Below are 23,614 nucleotides of genomic sequence, written 5' to 3' on the forward strand. Positions count from 1 at the left end.
AGAAATTCACAAAATTTCACAGCTCTAAGTGCATCTTTAATCATTGATCTCATTGTTCGGTTTGAATCAGCCACAAATGTGACATATGAATCATGTTACATTTATGTATGTGTGTATATATATATATATCACCACGAGAATATAAAATATAAGCTTTTCTTCAGGCAGTTTTCTAGATATTCTAGCTTATCATTCCTCAAACTGTAAAAAAAATATAATCATTTAAAAAAATTACTTTATTTTCTAAATATGAGATTTCTTATAAACCGTTTAATATAAATAAAGTAAAAATAACCTATAACTCGCCAATTAAATTTAAGGCAGTAGCTAAACTTAAGTTTTTCATCTAAAGTAGGTGGATTTTTTTTTTAAATGAAATCATTTAAATTGAACTGAACTTCAAACTTTTCACTGAACATACATTATACCTTACATAAATGTCTATCATACAGTCTGAGTATGACTACGGAGTAAAAGATCGGTCTTTGTTTATAAAAACAAGAGTAATGTTTGCTCTGCTTTTTCTGAGATATCTGATGATGACAATGACCTCAATTCTGGAGAAAAAGTAATTTAATTATTTTCAGAAACAAATGATCAGTCATGTTCAAAGAATTTCAGTTTCTTGCATGTGACAGTATGTATATTTAATGAAAACTGCAACTCAGAATGTACAAGAAACAAACAAACAGAAATTGTGGAATGCCTTTTGGTTTCACAGTCAAATGCAGCTCAGTGGCATTACTTGCATTTATACAGGCTGCTTAAAGCCAATGTGCCAACGTCATATCTGCATCTCTTAACAGTCATTAGTAGCTCTCACTTGCATACATCTGCAATCAGAGACATATTCAGAGCTGCCTTTCCGATTAAGAACAAGACTTAAGAACACAAAAGGGAATGCAGGAAGAAAAAAAAAAGAAAAAAACTAAATGTACATCCGACAGGCATTCATAAGCCACATCATCATCATACAAACAGACAAGAGCTCTACATTTCATATCAGTGACCCGTATTTAGCACTTTTGTTACAAGAACACAAGTTCTTAAAGATTTAACTTAAAAATAGCAAATCAAAAGCAACTATATAACAATACAAAAGGCAACACAAACATTTTTCACTGCTGTCCGTTAACAGCTGATATAAAGAATGAAACACTGAGTGAACAATGTCAGTCTATTTCTGTTGGCTCAATGAAAGCCCTCAGCCTTTGTGAAATGCCCTGGCTAAGACATTATACTCTTAGTAAGTGCAGATATCATACTTAGTCATGAGATATGCAAACTGTCAGCAAGTAACAGATATTCAAGTAAGACATAAAGGCACCTTCCACAAATAGAGTACAAATGATGTCTTGCATTTTTAGAAGATGGCCAGTGTAAGGCTTTTAACCTTCAGAAAATGTTTATTATGAACCCAAGGATGTCAAACTAAATATTACTGTAGATATTTTTTATCATGTTTCATTTTTGCAAAAACATGTCTATATACAGTTTAATAGCCCAGAATTTTTATGATTGTTATTTTCTAGCAATAAATATTAATGAAAAAAAAAATTAAAAGCCAAAAAACAGGAAAAATCTCTCTCTATATAACTTGGGTAACAATTTGAATAAAAAAAAGTCCAAATAATGTTTGGAGATTTCTCTTTAAAAGCAATATGGACTTTGTTCCTCTAGTGCTTTAAAAAAAAGGATAAAGATAAGGGACACCAAAGTGTACCCTATTCATGGAAAGTATCACAACTCAAACTGAAATACAGAAAGCTCTGATGAAACAAAACAGAGAAATGTTGTCAGCATTCTTTTGTACAAGTTAATTGAGACATCGCTAATTTACTTATACAATCATTTGTATTGTGAAAAAGAATAAAATTAGATATTTGAAGATTTGTGGACCTACGCAAAGCTAGTATGTGAACGCAGTATTGAGTTAAATGCAGACACACTGCAATGTGCATTAATAAATATGTGTCAATATTTTAAAGATATGAACTCACATTCTTATTTACGGTTTAACTATAATAAATTATCTCCTTCATAAGTAGATTTCTCTTTTTTATATATATTTTCAAGCTTATTTCTCATTAAAAGATGACACTTGCTGTACAAGTATACTGCTAGTGTGTGAGTCACTGTTTTCTTGTACACTCAAAACATTTTCTTTATCAGGATTTCGGTCTTGTTTTCTAGTAAAAATCTAAATTTCCTTAAATTTTGCTTAAAGTTTTACTAAACTGAATAATATAATAAGACTTCAACAATATATGTCTTGAATTACGTTTGTCTTCCATTGGTATATTGTTTTTTTCTTGTTTAAAGCATAAATCATACTAAATTTTGTAAGAATTCTACTTTATTTATTAAAAACATTCATTGCAAATGGAGTAAAAAAGACTGAGTAACCCAGAGTAAATTAACCTTGTTTGCAATTTTTTTTTTTTAAATGGAAAACAAGACAAAAACCCTCTCATTTGGTTCAGACTGTGAAGAAGGTTGGATAAATTAGGCCTGACACTAAAGCATTAACTTTTCTCCTGTGTCATTTCTGATGCAGAACACAGTGACGTGAATTCTTTACTACAGTTGATACTGCACAATGAAATGAATATTTGAAAAAAATTTGGTCAGCTGGTGGACTTCAGAGTGTCCACTGAAATGAATCAACATGAAAATGACACTTAAGTTAGACATAAATTCCTCTGGGGTGGAAGAAACACACATTCAGTCCATCGTGAGAAAGTGCTAATCCTGGTGGCTCTCCAGAAATGAAAAAGAGTCACTTCCTTCATTCCCATGTCTGTTTTTTCTTGAGTATTTCAGCTGGAGTAGATCTCCAACTTCACTGATGGCATTTAAAGCCTGAGAGAGTCAAGAAGAGGCACTGGGGTTATTAACACTTGAATAAATGTTTGGTTGAGGTAATAATATACTGGGTTTGGTAAAACATGATGCTGAGTAATTGCTAAATGATAACAGGATGTTTATTTTTGGAGAGAATTTATGTACTCTGGTTGACTGTGAGGTGAGTCAGAGATTCATAGATGAATAACTGAAGTGTAGGAACACTGATTTTTGGTCTCCCCTGCTTCATGTGTTTTGATATCATTAGCTGTGATGTTAAACAGGGACCGATATTACATAAAAGTACCCATGAGAGCTAATAGGTAATATTTGGAACTAGTTTGGAAGTTGAAACGGAAAGCCACAAGTAAACTACTTTTTATTTGTTCTTTTAGGTTTTCTTCTTACCTTTTATCTAATACATTAATAGATTTATTGGTGAAGCTCTTACTGATGTTCGTGTGATACTCACTTTGTCAAGCATCTCTCTCGTGTGGGCGGCAGAAACACAAAACCGTGCTCGGGACTCAATGATGGGTGTGGCGGGGAACCCAACCACCACTGTCCCAATGTTCCTCTTCAGCATCTCTCGCCCGAATGCTCTAAACAACAGCATACAAAACAAATTAACGAGTCTGTAAAATCAGAGTCAAGTAGAATTTTTTTCTACTTGCATATCACCAAATACAATAGCCATGATTCAGTCAAACAAAATGTGAGACTGACCCGATTTTAGCTGGCATGTAGAGCATCAAGGGTACAACAGGAGAGTCATTGTTCCCATAGATGATAAAACCCATCTCATGTAATCTCCTGCGAAAGTAGGTTGTGTTTTCTGACAGCTGACAGAGTCTTTCCTGACCTGCATAAAAGAGAATATTCAAATCATCATTGTCATCCCTGCAAACCAGCTTCTGACCCTTTCTAAGACACTGTGTCCTTGATTTTTATTCATTGGTGGTGCTTGCTTGGAGTAACTATATTACTCATGCTTCGAGTAGGTTTCGGTGTGTAACTCATCCAACACTGTTTGTGGTGTAGACATGAATCATATCTCAAATTGTGTGGCTTGTTAAGAAAGAGGTGTGCTGTTCAGAAATAATGAACCTGCACAGCAGCACTAAAAAAAACACTCTGAACACTATAGAAACCATAGAGCTACGCCCTGATGACTTTTGCACAGGCAAGTCTTATCCTCGATCCAATGGTCCAACCCAGTGGTTAACATGCATGTTAAAGCCCACATGGACCAAAGCAGGTTATTTTTTTCTTGTCGTTTTGTTGTGTCATTCATGCATTCTTCAACAACAGGAATGACGAAAAGCTAAATTGCAAACATCTCCGCAAGTTCCATGCCAGCACATGGCAAATGAAAATCGGGAAGCCGTTTTATCTGAAGCCAAAGGAATTCAAATCCACTTTGAACAGTGCAGAATGATCCTTTGGGGAGAGGTAGAGATATACTCTCCAGTATTAGCTTTCACTTGTTTGACATTCCATTCATAGTGAGGGGCTCCTGAGAAAGGAAAGCTCCTTCTCACAATATTCAGTATTGAGAATATTGCTAAAGACTTGAGGAGAAAACAGTCCAACCAAACCTACAACAGCTACGAGGAAATGCAAGTTAGTCTGGTGCTTTATAAATTAAACTTAAACTGAAATTAAACTACCTTTAAGTAGCAGAAACAAATATTTCATCTTGTTAAAAAAAAAAAAAAAAAAAAAAAAAAAAAAAAAAAAAAAAACTGGCACAACTGCTCTAAACTTTATTCAACATGTAGTTCAACAGCATATTACTTCAGTGATCTTCCACAGTCCCTGAGATGTAAACTATAAGTCATGATGAAATCAAAACAGATAGTTCTTATTCTTTATGAAATGAAGACAAGTTTATTGTATTTAAACTGACATTCATGTATCTTTCATCAAAAACATTAATGTGCTCGGCCCCTTGCAACAACAGTTCTTCTTTGATGAGGGATGGGTAATAAAAGTTACATTTACATTTTCAGTCGCTGCCCTTCAGAAACCTGTCACTCAGATGTTTATGTCATGTCACGTAATCCAGAGTGGCTAGTTAATGGGGTTTTGTTTGTTCTGTTCCTGAAATTATTTATCCATTAAATAAAAAGACTGTATGAATAATGACCGTCTACTATTGTCTTTCACAGCAGAATTGAATTCTGTTTGAATCATTATTTTTTTCCCCTTGAAACAATCTGTATTGTATAAAGTGCTATATAAATAAATAAAGCTTAATAAAGTATGAGTTTGGGCCGCAGTGCACAATCCAATCAATCCCTGATGGACAAAACCAAGATGCAGATTTACTCAGACATACGTCACAATAGGCCAGTTTTGTGCCGACTTTAATAAATGTTCTCTGTGGTTCAGCAGTGATATGAGGAACAAGTTTGCCACGTCTAATGTTACTATATTGTGCATGTACTAGGAAGATCCTCTAGGGTTGCAGATTAATTGCCAAAGGCGCTTAAATCAGTCTCTGTGCAGAAGAAATCTGCTCAAAACATTTGTTCAATGTGAGCTCTTTGACTGAGTACACTTTCATTACTAAGTGAAACAAAGTAACCAACACAGTGTAGACATGATGTAAATAATAAAGTTATTATGAACTGTAGTTAGCTGCTTTGATTATAACAATTTTTCACAAGAGTGCAAAACTCAGTGAGCTTGTGCTGAACAGTGACTAATAGCTATTGAGTGCTATTTGCTTGCTTTCTGCATATAATCAATTCACAATTTGAATAAAAGTAGTTTTTTATGCTGCTAAGAGAACCAATTGACCTTAGTCAGGGTAGTGCCATTTTTAATTTTTAACAGGAATGAAAACAAGTTTGTGAGGGAAAGAATACAACGCATTCAATGAATTTTACAGTTGTTTAACAACATACTGAGAAAACATATTAAGAAAAAAAAAAAAGATTTGTAGACAGAAACTCCAAAACACTTTGGAAAGCTGTGAGTTGGTGAAATCTATGTGATCTAGGACCTTTATATAGTGCATGAAATAAGCCTGTCCCTCAGAGTAGGGCTGCCCCCGACTAAAGATATTCCTAGTCGACTAACACTCCTGCATTTTAGCGATTAGTCGAATAATCGTTCATTTATGATATTAATATAAAAACTTGCGTATATACAAGGAAAGGTATAGTCCAAGTTGAAGTTTAACACTTCTATATAACAGAAAATGCTAAAGCATGATATTAGCGCGTTCAAAATGAAAATGAAGCGCTTAAAACAGAATAGTAAAGCGTTTAAAGTATACAGCGCTTACGGACACAAAAATCAGTGGCCGGAACGTTATAGGCTAATTATAACATAAAAACAGCAATCAGACTGCCTGTGCATTTTAATAATTTATTATCAAAAATACAAACTGTAACAGTTACATGTAAAAAAAAAAACAGTTTTGAATAAAATAAACTAAAATTCGTTCTTTAAAATACATTAAATAAACTTATTAGTAACTTAGGCCTAGTACAAAACAAGGCAAAAACAAAAAACAAAAAAATACTGTAGGAAAAACGCTGTTTGGTATAAAAATAGTAAAATACAGTGGAAAATTTATATAATTTTTATATTGTTCTAAAGGAAAATTAACAAAAACGAACAATTTAATAAATGCACATGGCACATCGCACAACGCCAAAACTTAGAATAAAAAAGGCGGCAAACAAATCAACAGCCTAAGTATTTGATTAAATTGTTTAGAACAACTATATTTAAGACAAAATGTGGAACAAATAATTTAAAGAACACTAATACAAATCAAAAATATCAGAGCAAAGCCGCAAACTGCCATTAAGACGACGGATGTGTCTTGACCTGAAACAACAAATTGCGAACATCAGACTAATTTTTCTTACAGAAGAAAAAACAACTTCTGCATTATATAAAAACGAATAAATAAAAATAATATGTATTTATTTATTTGTATAGCCTACCCGTTATAAAAATACCCGGGTTTTTTTTTTTATATAGCCGAACAGATAGCAAACAGAAACACTACAAAAAGGAAATTAAGCATTCTTACCTAAGCTTTCAATTCGATTTTTTTTTTATATATTATGTGAGAGGAACACCAGCTTGTCCACATTGTTGGGAAGAAGGGAGCTTCTCGACTTGTTCACAATGAAGCCGGCCTTTGAAAAGATGCGCTCTGAAGTGTGCTTTGGTATACCGCGAAGCACGAGATCTCGTTGATCTCTCGTTGCTTTGATGTCATGTCATACATGAATAAATGGTAAATGCAACCACTTGGAGAAATCAGACGTCAGCTTCTTATTCTCTATCACAATTGTGTATTTATTTAGTAACATATTTTATCTGTCATAAGTCTCGTCTCGAGAGTTTAGCTCCGCGTAGCATGTCATCAAAATATAATAATGTTTTTTGTTTGGGAGCTTTTATAAAAATAGAGTTATTATCATTCATTCTAAATGTGACGCATATAGGCTACTGTGGCTACAAATACACAGAAACAGACTCGACTGAATAAGCAGGCTCATTTTCATAAGCGTTAAAAATAAAAAAAAATAAAATAGAAATACATTTATTTCTGTGTGATTAATTTTGAGTCCTGATAATTGAATCATTATGATCAATGTATCACTTATAGTAAAACATTGATGCTTTTGAATTTAAATATTTAACAAAGCATGCAAACAAAAGGCCGCTGTTATCGTGTTCGTTTTGTGATCGCGCTAGTTCCAGTGACTTATTTCTCATTAGTTTTCTGATAACTTCTCTTTGTTGATGGGGTTGCATGACGTTGTTCCTGAGAGGCGTGTAAAGGGCGGGTTTTAGTCACGCGCAGCGGAGCGACTGGCCCGACTGTGGAAACGCTGCGCTATTCTGGCTTCGTGCTACTGGCCCGAGGCTATTAGCCCCGCCCGGCCCGTTTTAAGCCCTGGCTCGCACTGGCCCGACAGTGGAAATGCGGCTACTGACTGCGCAGCCCCTGATTGTGTAATTTTTTCACGTGATTTTTTTTTGCGACTAACCACCTAATGAAAATGTATTCGACCAAGCCCTCTTCATATCGACTAACGTTTAGTCGACTATTTGGGGGCAGCCCTACCTCAGAGCCTCATTTTCATCTGCGTTAAATTCAATATGGCACCAAACCTTGGTCTACAGGTAGACATGAGCTCTTTGATCCAAACTAACACATTTTATCTGTATGCGAACTCCCTGGGAATTGAACCCATGACTTCAGTGTTGCTAGTGCCGAGTTCTAAAAGTTAAGCTACAGAAATCAGTTGAAGGTGAGAGGTTTCTTCAAGGTTCTATGTCATTATTATAACATAAGCCGTCTCCTATACATTAGAGAACCTAACAGTGAAAGCGTTCACTAAGTCTTTAAGGCCTGTCAGCATCCATTATCCGACAGAGAGGAACATTCGGCCTTCTTTCTCTCACGCTAAAGCCTCACAAGGGCTTGAAGAGCTTCCAGATGCGGTGTGTGTGTGTGTGTTTGGGGTATAGATGTGGTTTTCCAAACGAACGCCCTGCTAAATCAATCAGGGGTGAAACTGAGTGTGCTGCCTCAAACTGTCAGCAGAGATGGAGTTAGCATGTGTAACCAATCGCTGAGTCATCGAGTTTACTTTTCCTAAACAAACTCAAAAAGATTGTGTTTCTGCTGATAATGAACACTTTTCAGCTGTAGAACTATTCTTGCATTTCTAAGAATATGAGTACATTGACGCAAATGCTTTCAGCTAATAGCAATACAAGCCCAAAGTCTGATACCCCTGCGTTGCAAAATGTATTAGAGTTGTGCAATGTATTCTATAACTACTTCTTTTCTTTCAAATTAACTACTCTCATGGCAGAGCAGATTATTTATAGTTTTCTGAATAAAAAACACATTTAATAGCACAGGAATGGGAAGGTTTCTCCTTTTACAGAAATTTGTACCCATCACAGTGACACTGAAGTGCACTTGCAATGCATTTCCCTAGCATTTTTATCTGAATTTGCATACATAGAATATTTCTGACCACAACAGAGCTCAATAGAGCTCAACTGATGACAAGTGTTTTGCTCAAGAGTATCACAGGTCAAAGTATTGTGTAATATACACAAAAACACAAAAATGTACACAGGGGAGCAGCATGGAAGTCAAAGTACAAGTTACATTATGCAACAACGTTTGTTATATTACAAATAACTACAGCACTTCATTTCATAACAGTAGTCTATTAGTTAATGCTGCCATCTTGTGGCTCTTTTTTACATCACACGTTTTTTTACAAGTACAATATTACTACTATATTAGATACTACTGTACAAACAGTAGTTGTAATAGAGGTCAAACAAAGATTATTCCACATAAGTAATCTTTATTAGAACTGATCCAGAATAAAATTTTAAACTCACCTAATGTGGAGCCATCCTCTCCCATAATGCACTTCATAGAAGTGATAATCTGCTGGATGATGGGTGGGGACATTGAAGTAGCATAAACTGTACTGTGAGAATGTAAGCGGAGGTAATCAATCAGCTCCTACAGAGAGAAAACAAAAAGTTAATTACTACACAAGAATTGCTGCTTAAGCCAAAAGTAAACTGCAATCCTGAATTACAAGCATATGTAATATATAAGTGAGAAGCACATTTTTTGGAGGAGTCACTTTGTCTCATTATTAAATATTGGAATTGGTGGAGAGAGAGCTGGAAATGACAGGCTGCAGTCCAGACTCGAACCAGCATGTGTGATTTGTGTGTGTGTGTGTGTGTGTAGTAATCTAATGTGATATGCCATTGACAGCAAAATTGTCCACACACCTTCTTTCCTCCAATGTATCCTCCAGCAGCACCAAAGCTCTTGGTGAAAGTGCCCATCATGATGTCAACATCAGATGGATCCAGGCCAAAGTAATCCACCACACCTCTGCCTCTTGGTCCTAGTGCCCCGATACTGTGGGCCTCATCCAGGTACAGGTAAGCTTTGTATTTCTTCTTTAGGGCAATGACCTCAGGAAGTCGCACTATTGAGCCCTCCATACTAAAAAGAAGAACGCAGGGATACTATTAATGCATTTCCATAGAGACCTAGATATTTAAAAATGTGAAAGTATAGGAGTACATCTAATTGATAAACAGTTAGTAACAGTTTGATATTTTTTATTTAAAACATTTTATTAAATATTAGTGCTGTAAAACGATTAATCGTGATTCATCGCATCCAAAATAAAAGTTTTTGTTTACATAATATATGTGTGTGCACTGTGTATATTTATTATGTATATATAAATACAAACATGTACAGTTTATATTTACATTTATATATTTATATTCATATAATTTATATTATATATTCATATATTTAATATATAAACAACATATTTTTCTTAAATATATACACATGCATGTGTATTTATATATAAACAAATATACACAGTACACAAATATATTATGGGAACAAAATCTTTTATTTTGGGTATGATTAATCTATATCTATATCTATAAAGGCCCACATTTCTACTGTCATTTCCTATCCTCCTCTGCATTACAATGAATGTACATGTGATAAATATATATGATATCACTATTATTGCTTGCCTCTTTATGCCTTGTAATAAAGAATGAAATGGGCTCCAAACCTGAAAAAGGTATGCAAACCAGCTTCCCTTTGCATATGCTTTGCACAAAACATCTGGTTTCAGCTCAAATTTGAAAAAACATGTTGTATACATAATGAAAAAGCTAGAAAAAGATTTCTGCTATACCTGTAAATTCCTTCAACGAGGATGAGGATCTTCTTCCATGGCCGGTGGGTTCTAGGTTGGCCATGCACGATAGCATCCCGGAGCAACTTCTCCAGACTTTGCATATCTGAGAGTAATGATTGGAAAGTAGAATTTATGAATAGAAATCTTAATATATTAGTGTGGATGCTGTTCTTAGCGAGAAGGTTAAAAAAAAGTATAGCATAAGATTTAATTTATTGCATGTTTTTTGTCTGAGGTTCACTTATATTAGATTTTTTTTTTTGCAACCAAATTTCTATTCAGATACATTAATCACACAAATATTAATTTATTCTACAAACAAATGCGTTCAGTAATGATGGAGTTTCTATGTCTGAGCCACCCACCGTGAACTCATTTGGGTCCGTAATCCTATATATTAAACATCAAATATTAACTGGCTGTGATTGTTTGCACAGCATTTTTATTTTCAGTGTGGGCTAAAAAAATAACATGAACTTACTGTTGTGTTTGAATACACGGATGGTAGAGCCAGAGAGACGGGCACCCAGAACCAGAGATGCATGATTGAGCTCATCACTTAAGATCAGACAGCCCTAAGAGAAATACAAAAATATGAAGAAAAAAAGCATATAAAATAATACTAAACCTGTTGGCTAAAGAGTTCATAAGATACAAAGCAACATTTCAAAAGTAAGGAGAATTTGCAGAGTTGTAGGTGCTACACACAATCAATGAGAGAACAAGATTTTACATATTTAATCATATCATTATGGTGTTTAGGAAAAATGGTGTTTGAACTTTCTCATTACCATGACCATGTGTTAATGTATTTGGGTTTCTAACAAGGAATTTCAAAGGAATTTTAAACTGTTTTCAAAGGAAGCCTTTTCAAATTTTTATTTATATTCCCTTACATTTACATTTAGAAACCGGTTATTTGATTAATCCAGGTACAGAGCAGAATATTCTTTTTGTTTTTATACACAAAGTTTTTATGCTTTACATTTTTCAAAATCCTACCTTAATTCACTCCCAGATTCAATATCAGTGTGGACCTTTGAAGACCATTAAAGCATCTCTTGCCCTGATTTGAACAGTATTTGCAGGTAGGAAAACAATATTTAATTTAATTAGGGCCGAACTGGAATTCCCCAAAAGTAATCAAATATGTGAATGAAAGCGATCCCCAATGTTTTTCCCCACCCTTCCTGACTTTGACTTAAAAATTCTTAGCATTTCATTTGACTTAAAGATTGTGTTTATAGTAAAACCCTTACTTTTCCTGTGAGTGCAGGAATATTCATGGAATTTGTAGCAAAGCCCATTCCAAAGGCCATGGATGACTCAACCCCTAAAAACCTGGCCACCAGAATCTCTAGCTCCTCATGCTTGTCAAGATTTCCTGCAAGAGAGAACAAATATCTTAACGATGCATCAATAGATTTGTATAATAATAGAACTTTTTCCTTCTTTTTGTGTAAACATCAGACTCAAGGGACACAATGATAAAGGTTAGATAAGGACTAAGAGTTTTTCATAGTGCCACACATTTCTTTTTTACCATAAAAGCAAATCCTCACCCAGTGGGATGAATGACTTAACAAGAACTGAATATACGAGTAAGTATTCTAAGTGTCAGTGAGAGGGTGGAAAATCATAATGACAAGGTTGAAATTTTGAGTAATATTATAAGAGGACCAAGTGTATGATCTTTTAAAAATCTACTAAAACCTACCCAAAGTGTCTTATCATTATTTGGCCCCTTTTATACCAGAGAAGCGGCTGTAAAACATGAGAGAGTGAGTATTTATTACCTATCTCTTGCCTGGTGCTGCTAACCCCCACGCCGTATTTCACAGTGCACTCAGAGGCAGCATCAGCACACGTGCCCGTATTCTCAGCAAAGCCGAGGTAGTTATATGAGCCCATATTAATAACATCCTTCAGAACATTCCCTGTGTGTCTGCAGGAAAATATAAATAAAAAACATGGAATAAATTAAACATATGCAACCTTGGGTAAATTAAGCCTTTACATTATTTCTAGTGTGATTAATCCCTGTGTATTTCAATTGTAAACATTCACGTTTAAGTTTGTTACTGTTTATTTTTAAGAGTGATCACCTATTTTCATAACCTTCAGTATGCAAATAAGGGTAAGCAAAATCATTCGTCTTGATTGGTTTGTAAATGTAATGGTGGGACCCCCTTAACTGGTTGGTGTATTCTGATTGGTAGATTAAGATCCATGTAGCGCCGTTGCGCTTCGGGCGTCCCGAGTTCGAGTCCCACCCCCCTCTCTCTCAACCACTTCGCTTCCTGTTGACCTTCTGTCCTATCTAAATAAAAGGCATAAAAAAAGAGATCCTTTTTAAGAGAAGGATCGTTGAATGACAGGAGGAGAAGAGAGAGAAGACTCAAGTTTCATTTGAGCCGCGATTGTTACAGTAGCTTCGTTTACATGGACCCTACCAATCCCTAATGATCTGAGTGGTCTGTTAGGTTTATATTAGTCTGTCTAGCTGTCTAGAGTGTGTCCTCGACTGTGTGTGGGTCCATGCACATGCTGAATCAGGTCAAAAATGTTTAAAACAGTTTCTTTTGTAGTTTTGATTTCTGTATTATCTTTGAATATTAAAATCAGCTGAATAGAATAACAGTCAAACTAGGGATGCACTGAATGTTCGGCAACCAAAATAAATAATAAGCGAAAAGACAGAATAAATTGTACCGTGACGCAATTTAATAGAGGCGCGCACTAATGCAGCAAACATGTTGGCAGTGTGGAAGCATTTAAAACTAAAAAATTTTCAGTGTTAAGTAAATATTTTTAAATTGTTGTTTTGTAAATATTTTTTTCTTTGTAAAGCAAAACAAAACAGTAAAAAGCACATTTTGGCTATTTAATTTATGCAATGGTGAAAAAAATTAGCAAAATGGGTGGGGTGGGGGGCTTTTTCGAAAACTGTGTTCAGTATTCGGCCTTTGGCCCAGTGTTTCAATTTATTTGGCCTTGGCCAAGAATTTTCATTTTGGTGCATCCCTAAGTCAAACTCTATGGAAATCATTGATAACATTTCTGTGAAGTGTGAACTCTTCAACAAAGGCTGGAGAGTATTTTGGAGGCCTGTAAATAATGATAAACGATGCACATTTCAGCACAATCCCTAGATATTCAAAAGACAAATACTAACCAAATGAAACTTGCTTGCATTGATAGACCTCTTTAAAGAGCAACTACACCTCCACCTCTCCTAACAGTCCTACAGACACTCATGAAAGTAAAGTTAGGAGGACTGTAACAGTTAGGAGGGGCTGTTTCATGCCGCAGATTAGATGGGGCAGCCATATGGCTTGAGAAGGCCTTAGACTTTCTATCACATGATAAATTAGTTTGATGCATAATAGGCCGCAGATTAGATGGGGCAGCCATATGGCTTGAGAAGGCCTTAGACTTTCTATCACATGATAAAACAGAAACAGAGAAAGTTACAGGCACACACACTGGGTTCCCTGCTTGTTTTGTAAACATTTGTGAATGTTGCTGCTATCATAGCAGGGACCCTACACATATCACTGATAGCTGCTATCAGTTGGTTTTGGTTCATCTAGAGCAGATGGAGGAGGGTTTGGGCCCTGGCGTTGTGGTAGCAGCCGGAGAGCTCTCACAGGTGGAGGAGGACGAGCTGGGCCCACAGGCTTCGGTGGTTGTGGGGCCCACCGTTTTATAGCTGATATCTGGGGGCTTGCAGCGAAAGAGTGGGAGAGTTTGGTCCCAGCATACACCAGTTCCTCCATTTTCTGTGAGATGCTTAGAGGTGGAGATGCTGGAGAGAGGGATAATGTGTCTGGTGAGCGGGGCTGTGTCTCTGGTGTTTCCGGTGGCTGTAACATGTTGTCCTGGCTTCCCTGGCTGTTTCCAGAAAGTCGTCCTTGGGTGCTGAGTCTTGGAGCTGTTCTGATACGTCACAGTCTGTCTGTGATGAGGTCTGTGGGTAGGGCACAGCCATGATGTCCATGAGCAATGGTTGTTTTGGCTGCGTGGTGTTATTAGTGTCCTTGTGGGATGTGTCAACCACATGATGACATGAAGTCAAGTCAAATCAAGTCACCTTTATTTATAAAGCGCTTTATACAAAACAGATTGTGTCAAAGCAACTGAACAACATTAATTAGGAAAACAGTGCTTCAATAATGCAAAATGGTAATTCAAATGGTAAAGTCCTATGGTAATTCATACTCTGTCCAGATGTGTGTGTGTGTGCCATTCAGGTTGAGTAGGTTGGCACACATTACTGAAGGGTTATGGAGGGAGAAGTAGATATTGTCCTTTAGCACTCTTGCACCAAGTTTGTTTGGATGGAGGCCATCCAGTTTAAATAGTTGTCCATGGCCCCAGAAAAGACTGAAGTTGTCAATGAAGTTCACTCCTTTTATACTGCAGGTTCTTTGTAGCCATGTATTCAGCCCAAGCAACCGTGAAAACATGTTAGTTCCTAACATGAATGGTTCACTGATGAATGACTGAACTTCAAGTCTTTGAAGTGTTTCAAGGAGTTCACTGAAATCCTTCTTAAGGAGTTCTGGCTGCTCTTTCCGAATATCATTCTTCCTCACATGGATGATGATTCAATTTGCAGTCTTGTGCTTCATTAGAAAGTTCCGAAGTTCCTTGTTCACATCAGAGAAGACTGCTTGAAGAAAGCAGCATGTAGTTGTAGTTCTGCTATTGATATTTCTGATAATAGAGTCACCCACTATCAAGAGTCCTGGGCTCGGCTGCGCTCTGAGCTGAATGCCGCTGTCTGCTCGACCTTGAGCGCCTGTTAGTAGCGAAGTTAGCTTCTGGCTGATACGATCCATGTTCAGTCACATTTGGGGATTCCTTACCCACATTCATTAATGCTTCAAATCTGTTCTCGAGCTGTATAGCGGGTGGTAGAATACCAGTGTTTGCAAGCCTTGTCATAGCCGTATCTGGGAAAGATGATGCTACCGCAGCAATATGAGATACCAGCGACAATCTGATGTCTTGAGTGCCTTTGGGTCTCGCTCCCTGTTTGTGCCACCGATTAGTGTGATGATCAATTTCTGCTTGTTCCTCTACACTTTGTATAAACTGTTGAGATTCACAGGACTCACCGGCTGTATGCTGAGGAGGTTCGTGATTATGGTCTGCTGTGTGTTTCGCCCGTTTTGGAAGTCCAGCAAGCAACTTTGTTTCAAGAACCGCAATCCTTTATAGAAGTATATGCCAATTCATGCAGCAAGTAGATTCCACAAGAGGTATTTTCCTTCTTGTGTGTTTGAATGTAGGCAACTGTGTTTTACCGTCTCCGGAATGCAAGCTGCTGGCAGTGGGAGGCAAAGAGTCTTCTTTTTCGTGGTTTTATTCCAATCTTAAAAAGTTTTTCGTTTTAGTGTTTCTGCCAAAAATGTGTTGTTTAAGCACTGTGCTGATCTGCTGGAGTTAGAATCTTAGAAAAATTGGAGAAAAGTACATCAACAGAGAGCAAAGCATGGAGCAGTAAGCAGGAGCGTCCGAACAGTAGCAAAGCCGGAAGCAAGCCTCTATTTATTTACTGACATTTTTCTATTTATTGACATGTACATATTTACTGAGATTTGAGTATTTATTTATTCATTCACTTATTTATTTTGATAATAAAACCTTATAGTTTTTACTTATCCATACTTACCTGGTGTATTTACCTGGATTCACCATACTTACCTGCAGGCTTAGCTTGTAAATAGTGATACAAGAGGTGTGTAATAGTTTATAATACTAGTCGAGAGACATATCACTAGAACCCAGTACTCCACTCTAACAGAACTTGAGAGGGCAGGGGGCACTACACATATATAAAATAATAAAACAAATAAAAATGACACACTACTTTTAAAAGGAAATATACAGTCTGTAAAACTCACACCATATTCATTTCTGTAAAGCCTTTAGACTTATGAAGGATCTAAAAATTCTAAACAGAAATGTGCATGTGTGTGGTAACATAAATCTTGATTTCTGCCTTCTTGTCATTATCTCTGTTATTTTACTTTCCACATATACACTACTTGTCAAAAGTAAAAAAAATTGAAGGTTTTTGTAAGAAGTCTCTTATTTGAACAAATGCTGCATTTATTTACTCAAATATAGAGTAAAAACAGCAATATTGTCTAAACAATATTGATTTCACAGTCTAAAATCACTTTCTGTTTTTGTTTACAGTAGCTATATTATAATTTAAAAAATAAAATATCCATCTTAAAGGGGTCATATGATGCGATTTCAATTTTTCCTTTCTCTTTGGAGTGTTACAAGCTCTTGGTGCATAAAGAAGATCTGTAAAGTTGCAAAGACTAAAGACTTAAATCCAAACATATATTCTTTATAAAAGTTAAGACTTGTCCACGCCCCCCTAAAACGCCTCGTTTAAACACCCCCCCCACGTCTACTGTAGGGCTGCACGATTAATCAAAATGGAATTGAAATCGTGGTTGGACAGAAGCTGCGACTGTCATCCGTATCTTTCAGTAAAGCACTATTCTGTGATCAGTAGTAAATCTGATTTTTTTTTTATGGGTAACTTCTCAGTGAATTACGGCTCTGTGTAGTAAATGCTGTTCCACCTGAAAGCATGTGATGATGATTTACTGCTGATTACAGAACCGGCTTTACTAACAAAAGGCACATGACAATCGCATTCGATTAATTGTGCATAATGTTCTTTTTAGCAACATCATATGACCCCTTTAAGGTTTTTTTTTTTGTTTGTTTGTTTGTTTTGTTTAGTTTTTTTACATCACAAGGCGATGTTGTGAGACAGCAATTTTCCATTGCTTATGCTTTGGTATGATAACACTTTTTAAATTTGTGCTGATCTAAGCACTGAGAAAGATTTTTTAATAAACATATCTCTATTAATTAGTTTGGATATCAGTCAAAACCGACATCTTTTGGTGTGATCTGCTAGGCTTGATCCAACATCCTGGTGTGTTGGCACAATGTGACACTCACTCAAAGGTCCAGTTGTAGTCAGGTGTCACCCGCTCCAAGAGGTCCATCTTGGCTCCAGGGACGCTGCATATGGGCCTGTTCCAGTTGTCTCTGATCCTCATGTACAGATTCCTGGTGTAGAAGTTCTCAAAGTCCTGGTACAGTGGAACAAAATCCTGGGAACAGAGCATCGAAAGCGAAAACATAACACTACATTTTGTGAATAACATGACTAGTGATGCATTCGTGAATCACAAATGTGTTTTCCATAGAAGAACTGGCCCAATGACTGAGCCAGGTTTGTTTCTTCTCCATTTCTTGCCACTGATCGCCTTTGGCTTGCTTAATTGGGGTTAAAAAGACACTTTGAGAACAAAACTTGAACTGACTTAAGCTGGATGATAGATGGTACTATCAGCTTCTGAAGAACTGCTTTAACTGAATGGAACTGAATAATAACATTTGTCTTTTTAGAGATGGTTTGCAGCAGAATTTGAATTTTGTCTCTTATCTGATCAAGTTTTCATCATTGATTCTGTTATTTTCCTGTTTATTATTGTAAAGATGCTTTAAAACCGAAGATCAGCAGTCAGTTTAACTGCTCAGGACAAATAAGGGACTTATGAACAAGTATTACAAAACAGCACTAAATATAACTGAATTTACACTAAAAACTGAATTTACACTAAAAAACTAAAAGCCTGGTTTGACCATTCAGGTGACAATGCAAAGTTTTAAAAATTGTATTTAAACAAGGTCTTTAGTGTACATTCAGTTATTACTTTGTCTTGAGGATTACATGTAAACATCTGTTATGCGAAACATTACCCAGGGAAGCATGAAATAAATAAAAGTCAGGTAAACACCACAAATATGTTATACCGTACCTTCTGTTCTTCTCTCTCTCTGGCCAGATGACACTTCTCAAACTTCCAGTCCCTCAGGAAATCTCGCAGATAGCCAAAAATGGTAAGGATGCCATAGCCCATGTAGGTAAGGACGGCAACCAGCAGCGGCGTCTCCTCAAACGACTCCACAAATGGCTTTTTATAAAGCGAAGTGCATGAAGCATGATGGCTCTGTGGGGGAAATGATGAATATGAAGTGAATCTACATTGAAAAATGAATATCTAAACACTACAAAAGGCACCAACGTAAACATCAACAGCATAAAACAACATTAACGTACAGCTAGTCTGATAAAAACCAGATTATAGTAGATTCAGTTTGTCCACACTAGATTAAAGACAAATCATTTCATGATAGGTGGAGCACAGAAAGAATACACATAGAACCAGAATAATGCTGAAATTTAGGGATGGGCTCTTTTAAGTTGGGCTAGAAAGCAACTATCTAATAACACCCTGAACATTTTAGTAATTACATCATAATTTCGCTGGTAGTCACCCATACTCACATTCTCTATAGAAACTGTACAACTATAGTTAGGACTGAAACTGCTAACAGCTTCAAACATGAGGTTACAGATACCAGAGATGATCAGAAGAGCAAAACTCCATTTATCACTCCGGCCACGAAAATGAACCAGAGTTTGTCCTTACACTCACACTGCTTAACAGCAGTACGTGATCAAACTCATGTTTCTCTTAACTGCATCCACTCTAAAACCTGCCCTTCCTGTAAGAAATGGCTTGATCCCTCTGTTCCAGATCCCTGAATCAGCCTCCTTATGTAAAGCTCAGTTAAGTCAGGGTTAACAGTTTGTGTCAGTGCTCAGTGAGAAAGCCTTTGCGGGAAAACCTGCATTGCTAAATACAGGAAAGTCTTATATTTGTTCAGTTTCTAAAGTCAGTCAGTAAATGTTGCTTCCTGAAACAAGGCAGACAAACCTTCTTTTAATAAGGATTGGAAATGTTAACTCAAACTACTGAAACTACTTACAGTAGGGCTGGATGAGATATTTTCATGATATTCATTATACATCCCAATATTTTTATAATTTTTCTGAAATGGCTTGAGAAATTAGTCATTTTCTTCATAATGTTAGGAACACCACAAACTACAAGGAATCTGATCATTTCAATTCTGACTTGGGCCACTTCCATATGTACACTTAAATCTAACATTTGGCCACAAAAGTGTGTAAAGCCTAAATAAATAAACGAGGTAATTATATGGTAATCATATTTACATATAAATTTTAATAAATGAAAAATCCAATTTTTGAGCTATTAGACAAGTCACTCAAAATCAGTTTTGAATCGATTCACTGATCACAGATCATTTGATACGATTCTCTGAAAAGAATCTTATTAACTTTTTTTTAACAAATTATTTCAATAATCGACATACTGGCAAGACCTACTTCGCATGCCTCGCCTGTTACGTTTACTGTAAGCTTTAAAAAAACAAAAAAAAAAAACAATACTGCACACCTGACCCATAGGTCCATTTTGATGAGAAGGACATTGTACAAGAAAAACTAGCTTGACAACACGCTCATATTCTTGGAAAAGTTGTTTCTCCCATGCAGCTCAGAAGTGCGCTGGGCAAACATCCTCAGGTTGCAAAGAACAAAGCGTTGCTCTCCAGTTACATGACAGAACACTACACTGTTATTTTCCACGCTTGTGTCAATACAAATGGAGACAACCAAACACTAACCCCAAACAATTCATTTGATCCCATAACCATTCATCTCAATGCAATGGGCTGCTGATGCTTTTCATTGTTGAGCATTAAAAGTGGGCATTATATAATAACCTCAACTTTCATAAAGTCATGAACAAACATTATATAATGTTTAACAGATCAGTAATTATTTACATTTGAATGTGAAAATAATGGAAGATTATTCACATCCAGTACACATCCAACTACTTGAATGCATAACTTATTACTTGTTTTATAGTACTGGATTCTGACTGGTCAACATAGAGCTCTAACTGTAGTAAAATTCACAATACAGTATCAGCTATGACATGAGACAGCAGTTCACCATATGTGCACAACACCCACAGAGAACAAACACTAACTTCAGTTTGCAGGACAGGAACTGTTTCTTCTAGCAGAAGGATGACACTTACCGAATTTGCTTGAAAATTAACAAAATTCTGTTCTTAATTTTTTAATGAATATCAGACACTTTAAAGAGGGGGCCACGGACTTGTTGCCACAAGGACTATATCATTAAATAACTATAAGTTTAGGTTTAGTCAAAAGTCCAGTTAGACAAATGTTCTCCAGCAGTGGTGTTAAATGTTGCATCTTCAGTTTGCATCATTCTGTGAATCATAATCTGATGAACTAAAATTGCAATATCATCATATAATTCTTATTTTTACCATGATCATTTGATTGCTGCTGAGATAAATAAATAAACAAACAAAGAGGATTAACTGTATTAAAAAAACGCCAAGGGGCACTGTTAATAAATAATGTAATTATTTAAATTAACTGATTGACATTTCGTACATTTAAAATATACGTGGAAGATGCTACATATAACGGTTACGTTATATGAACATGAAAACTTCACAGAAAACACCCAACCACCTCCACTCTACACACGAATACAAGCCAGATGAACGCTCCTTACCTAAACTCGGAAACACAATATATAAACCCAGAATGAAACAGAAATATTTATATTCTAATTTAATTCAAAGTAACAGCATAAGCGGCTCCGGTGTGTACACTGAGCGTGTTTCCGGGTGTGTAGCTGTAGCGCAGGAGGCGGCCTCACCTTCTCCGCCGGGCGGCGGTGTCGCTTCTGTTGGAACAAGCAATGGTTCTTCACGAACCCATTCCCGCCCGCTTTCTTGTCTTGTTTCGTCCGGTGTAAGGCATCTCCGTTTATAAGCTTACTAGCGGAGTTTTGCGTCATGGCAGGCCGGCGATGTGTGCTGGGTCTCGGGATTCACTTGTGTAATCTGAATTTCCCGTATTCTCAAAAACCGTCGAATGACAAAACTACGCCCACTTCAAGATTACAGGAAAGGTCCCGCCTTCCACACGAACTCACAGCCAATGAGCAGCGCCGTGCGGGCGTGGCTTAAAAATAAATATTCGTAGCCAACTGACGTCATTGACCTATAGTAACCCGGCGTAAACCACCCAACCTTCCGTCTGTACGTCACACAAATTACGCTTTTTATAATTGGATGGTAGATAAGCCCTAGAGAGTAATGGAAACTCTGACCTATAGGTTAAATATCTACCTTTATGTAAACATTTGTGAGAAATACAAATATAAACAAATAAAACAATAACAACAAAAAAACTATACAAACAACTTTTTAAAAATAAATTACACAAATTAAAATATAAAAACATTTATTTTCTACAAATAAAATAAAGGCCTTAGCAACAAATAATGTACACAATTTAAAAGTTAAAAACTTTTCTGTTCGTTCACTGAAAGAAAGGCCTTAGCATTTGGAAAATGATTCTCAGGAGGTAAAACTAAACATTGTATGTGCATTTATTTTAAGCTTAACACAATATGGGACATCAGTTAAAGTTCAAAACCTTGATTTGTATTCATCACTCCTATTGGTTAAAGGCTAAAAAAGTAAAAACGTCAGACTCAGAATGGATAACTGCTCATCGTAATATGAGTGCATCCAGCGGCGTAGTTTTCGGGGGATGTGGGGGAGATAACCAACCCCAATAACCAAAACTAGCAAGTACAACCAATATTTATACCATGGTTAGTGGAAACCAAGAACAAGGCTATTTATTAATTATAGCGAAAGTTGAACATTATCTTAAAAAGGCAAATAAACTAAAAAACTGAATAAAAGAGAAAACATAATCTTGCACCAGCATTAACATATATTAAAGTCTTTTAAGATACTCATGACTGCCTAGAATTTATTACATTTTATTGTAGGCTTTTTTATTGTGGTAAATTTTGTCTAACTTGTTGTAAAACCGATAATAGATAGCCGTGAATAGATTTTTCCTATTTATATTATTTAATCTTTTTCCATTTGTATAACTAATTATTACTATTTGTTTCCAGATCCCTACTATCACTACAACTCGCAAACCACGCATCACACAATGTAGGCAGCGCAATCCTAACAACCTGCACACTCTGCCTATGTCTGCTAATACACTATCTTTTTCTATTGGTCTCTGGAATCGCCAGTCTGTTGTAAACAAAGCCGATTTCATTACTTCTATTATAAGTCATTCAAAGTTAAATCTCATGGCCCTGACAGAGACCTGGATCAAACCAGAGGACACTGCTACACCTGCAGCCCTCTCCAATAATTTCTCATTTTCCCACTCCCCCCCCCCGTTTGACTGGAAGAGGTGGAGGTACTGGTCTGCTCATCTCTAATGATTGGAAATTTAATCCTTTACCATCTTTGGGTATCAACAGTTCCTTTGAATCTCATTCCGTTACTGTTACCTACCCTCTTAAAATACATTTTGTAGTTGTCTATCGACCCCCAGGACCACTAGGTAACATTTTTGGATGAATTAGATGTGCTACTTTCAACCTTTCCTGAGGATGGTACTCCCCTAGTTATGCTTGGAGATTTCAACATCCACCTAGATAAACCTCTATCTGCTGACTTCCACACTCTGCTTACCTCTTTTGATCTCAACCGAGTGTCAACTACTGCTACTCACAAATCAGGCAAACAACTGGACCTTATTTACACACGACACTGCTCCACTGATCATGTACTGGTTACTCCACTGCACACCTCAGATCACTTCCTCCTCACTCTTAACCTCTACATGGTTCCTGACACATCATTTACCCCTCCACATCTCATCTTTCGACGTAACCTACGCTCACTCTCACCCTCCCGGCTATCTGCAATGGTTTCATCTTCGCTTCCTTCCCCTAAACTGTTAGCATCTTTTGATGCTAATAGTGCTACTGATACTTTCTGCTCCCACTCTTACATCTTGTTTAGACACTGTTTGCCCCTTGTCTTCCAGGCCAGCCCGTACCACCCCTTCAGCCCCTTGGTTATCTGATGTTCTACGCGAACACCGTTCTAAACTTAGAGCTGCTGAAAGGTTATGGCGCAAATCCAAAAATACTA

At 36.5% G+C, this 23,614-nt stretch overlaps 1 protein-coding gene across 1 annotated transcript; it reads right to left on the reverse strand.

Annotated features, from left to right (window-relative positions):
- Positions 1-558: 558 nt before the first annotated feature.
- Positions 559-21,523, reverse strand: LOC109086718 (serine palmitoyltransferase 2-like). Its single transcript, XM_042746160.1, has 12 exons — positions 21,289-21,523; positions 18,470-18,661; positions 17,604-17,758; positions 12,401-12,549; positions 11,864-11,988; positions 11,086-11,179; positions 10,602-10,707; positions 9,658-9,877; positions 9,250-9,376; positions 3,571-3,706; positions 3,317-3,446; positions 559-2,862 (listed from the first exon to the last, which is right to left on the reverse strand). The coding sequence occupies exons 1-12, from the start codon at positions 21,427-21,429 to the stop codon at positions 2,746-2,748; spliced, it is 1,692 nt and encodes a 563-aa protein (XP_042602094.1). The 5' UTR covers positions 21,430-21,523; the 3' UTR covers positions 559-2,745.
- Positions 21,524-23,614: the final 2,091 nt, after the last annotated feature.

Source organism: Cyprinus carpio, chromosome B20 (genome assembly GCF_018340385.1).
Source record: "Cyprinus carpio isolate SPL01 chromosome B20, ASM1834038v1, whole genome shotgun sequence".
Lineage (NCBI taxonomy): Eukaryota > Metazoa > Chordata > Actinopteri > Cypriniformes > Cyprinidae > Cyprinus > Cyprinus carpio.

Excerpts from the sequence above, each read along its gene's own strand:
- LOC109086718 (XM_042746160.1), bottom strand. The coding sequence starts at position 21,429 with ATGACGCAAAACTCCGCTAGTAAGCTTATAAACGGAGATGCCTTACAC. Across the intron at positions 18,662-21,288 it reads ACCGCCGCCCGGCGGAGAAG|AGCCATCATGCTTCATGCAC; the intron begins GTGAGGCCGCCT and ends TTTCCCCCACAG. Across the intron at positions 9,878-10,601 it reads CTCGTTGAAGGAATTTACAG|TATGGAGGGCTCAATAGTGC; the intron begins GTATAGCAGAAA and ends TCTTCTTTTTAG.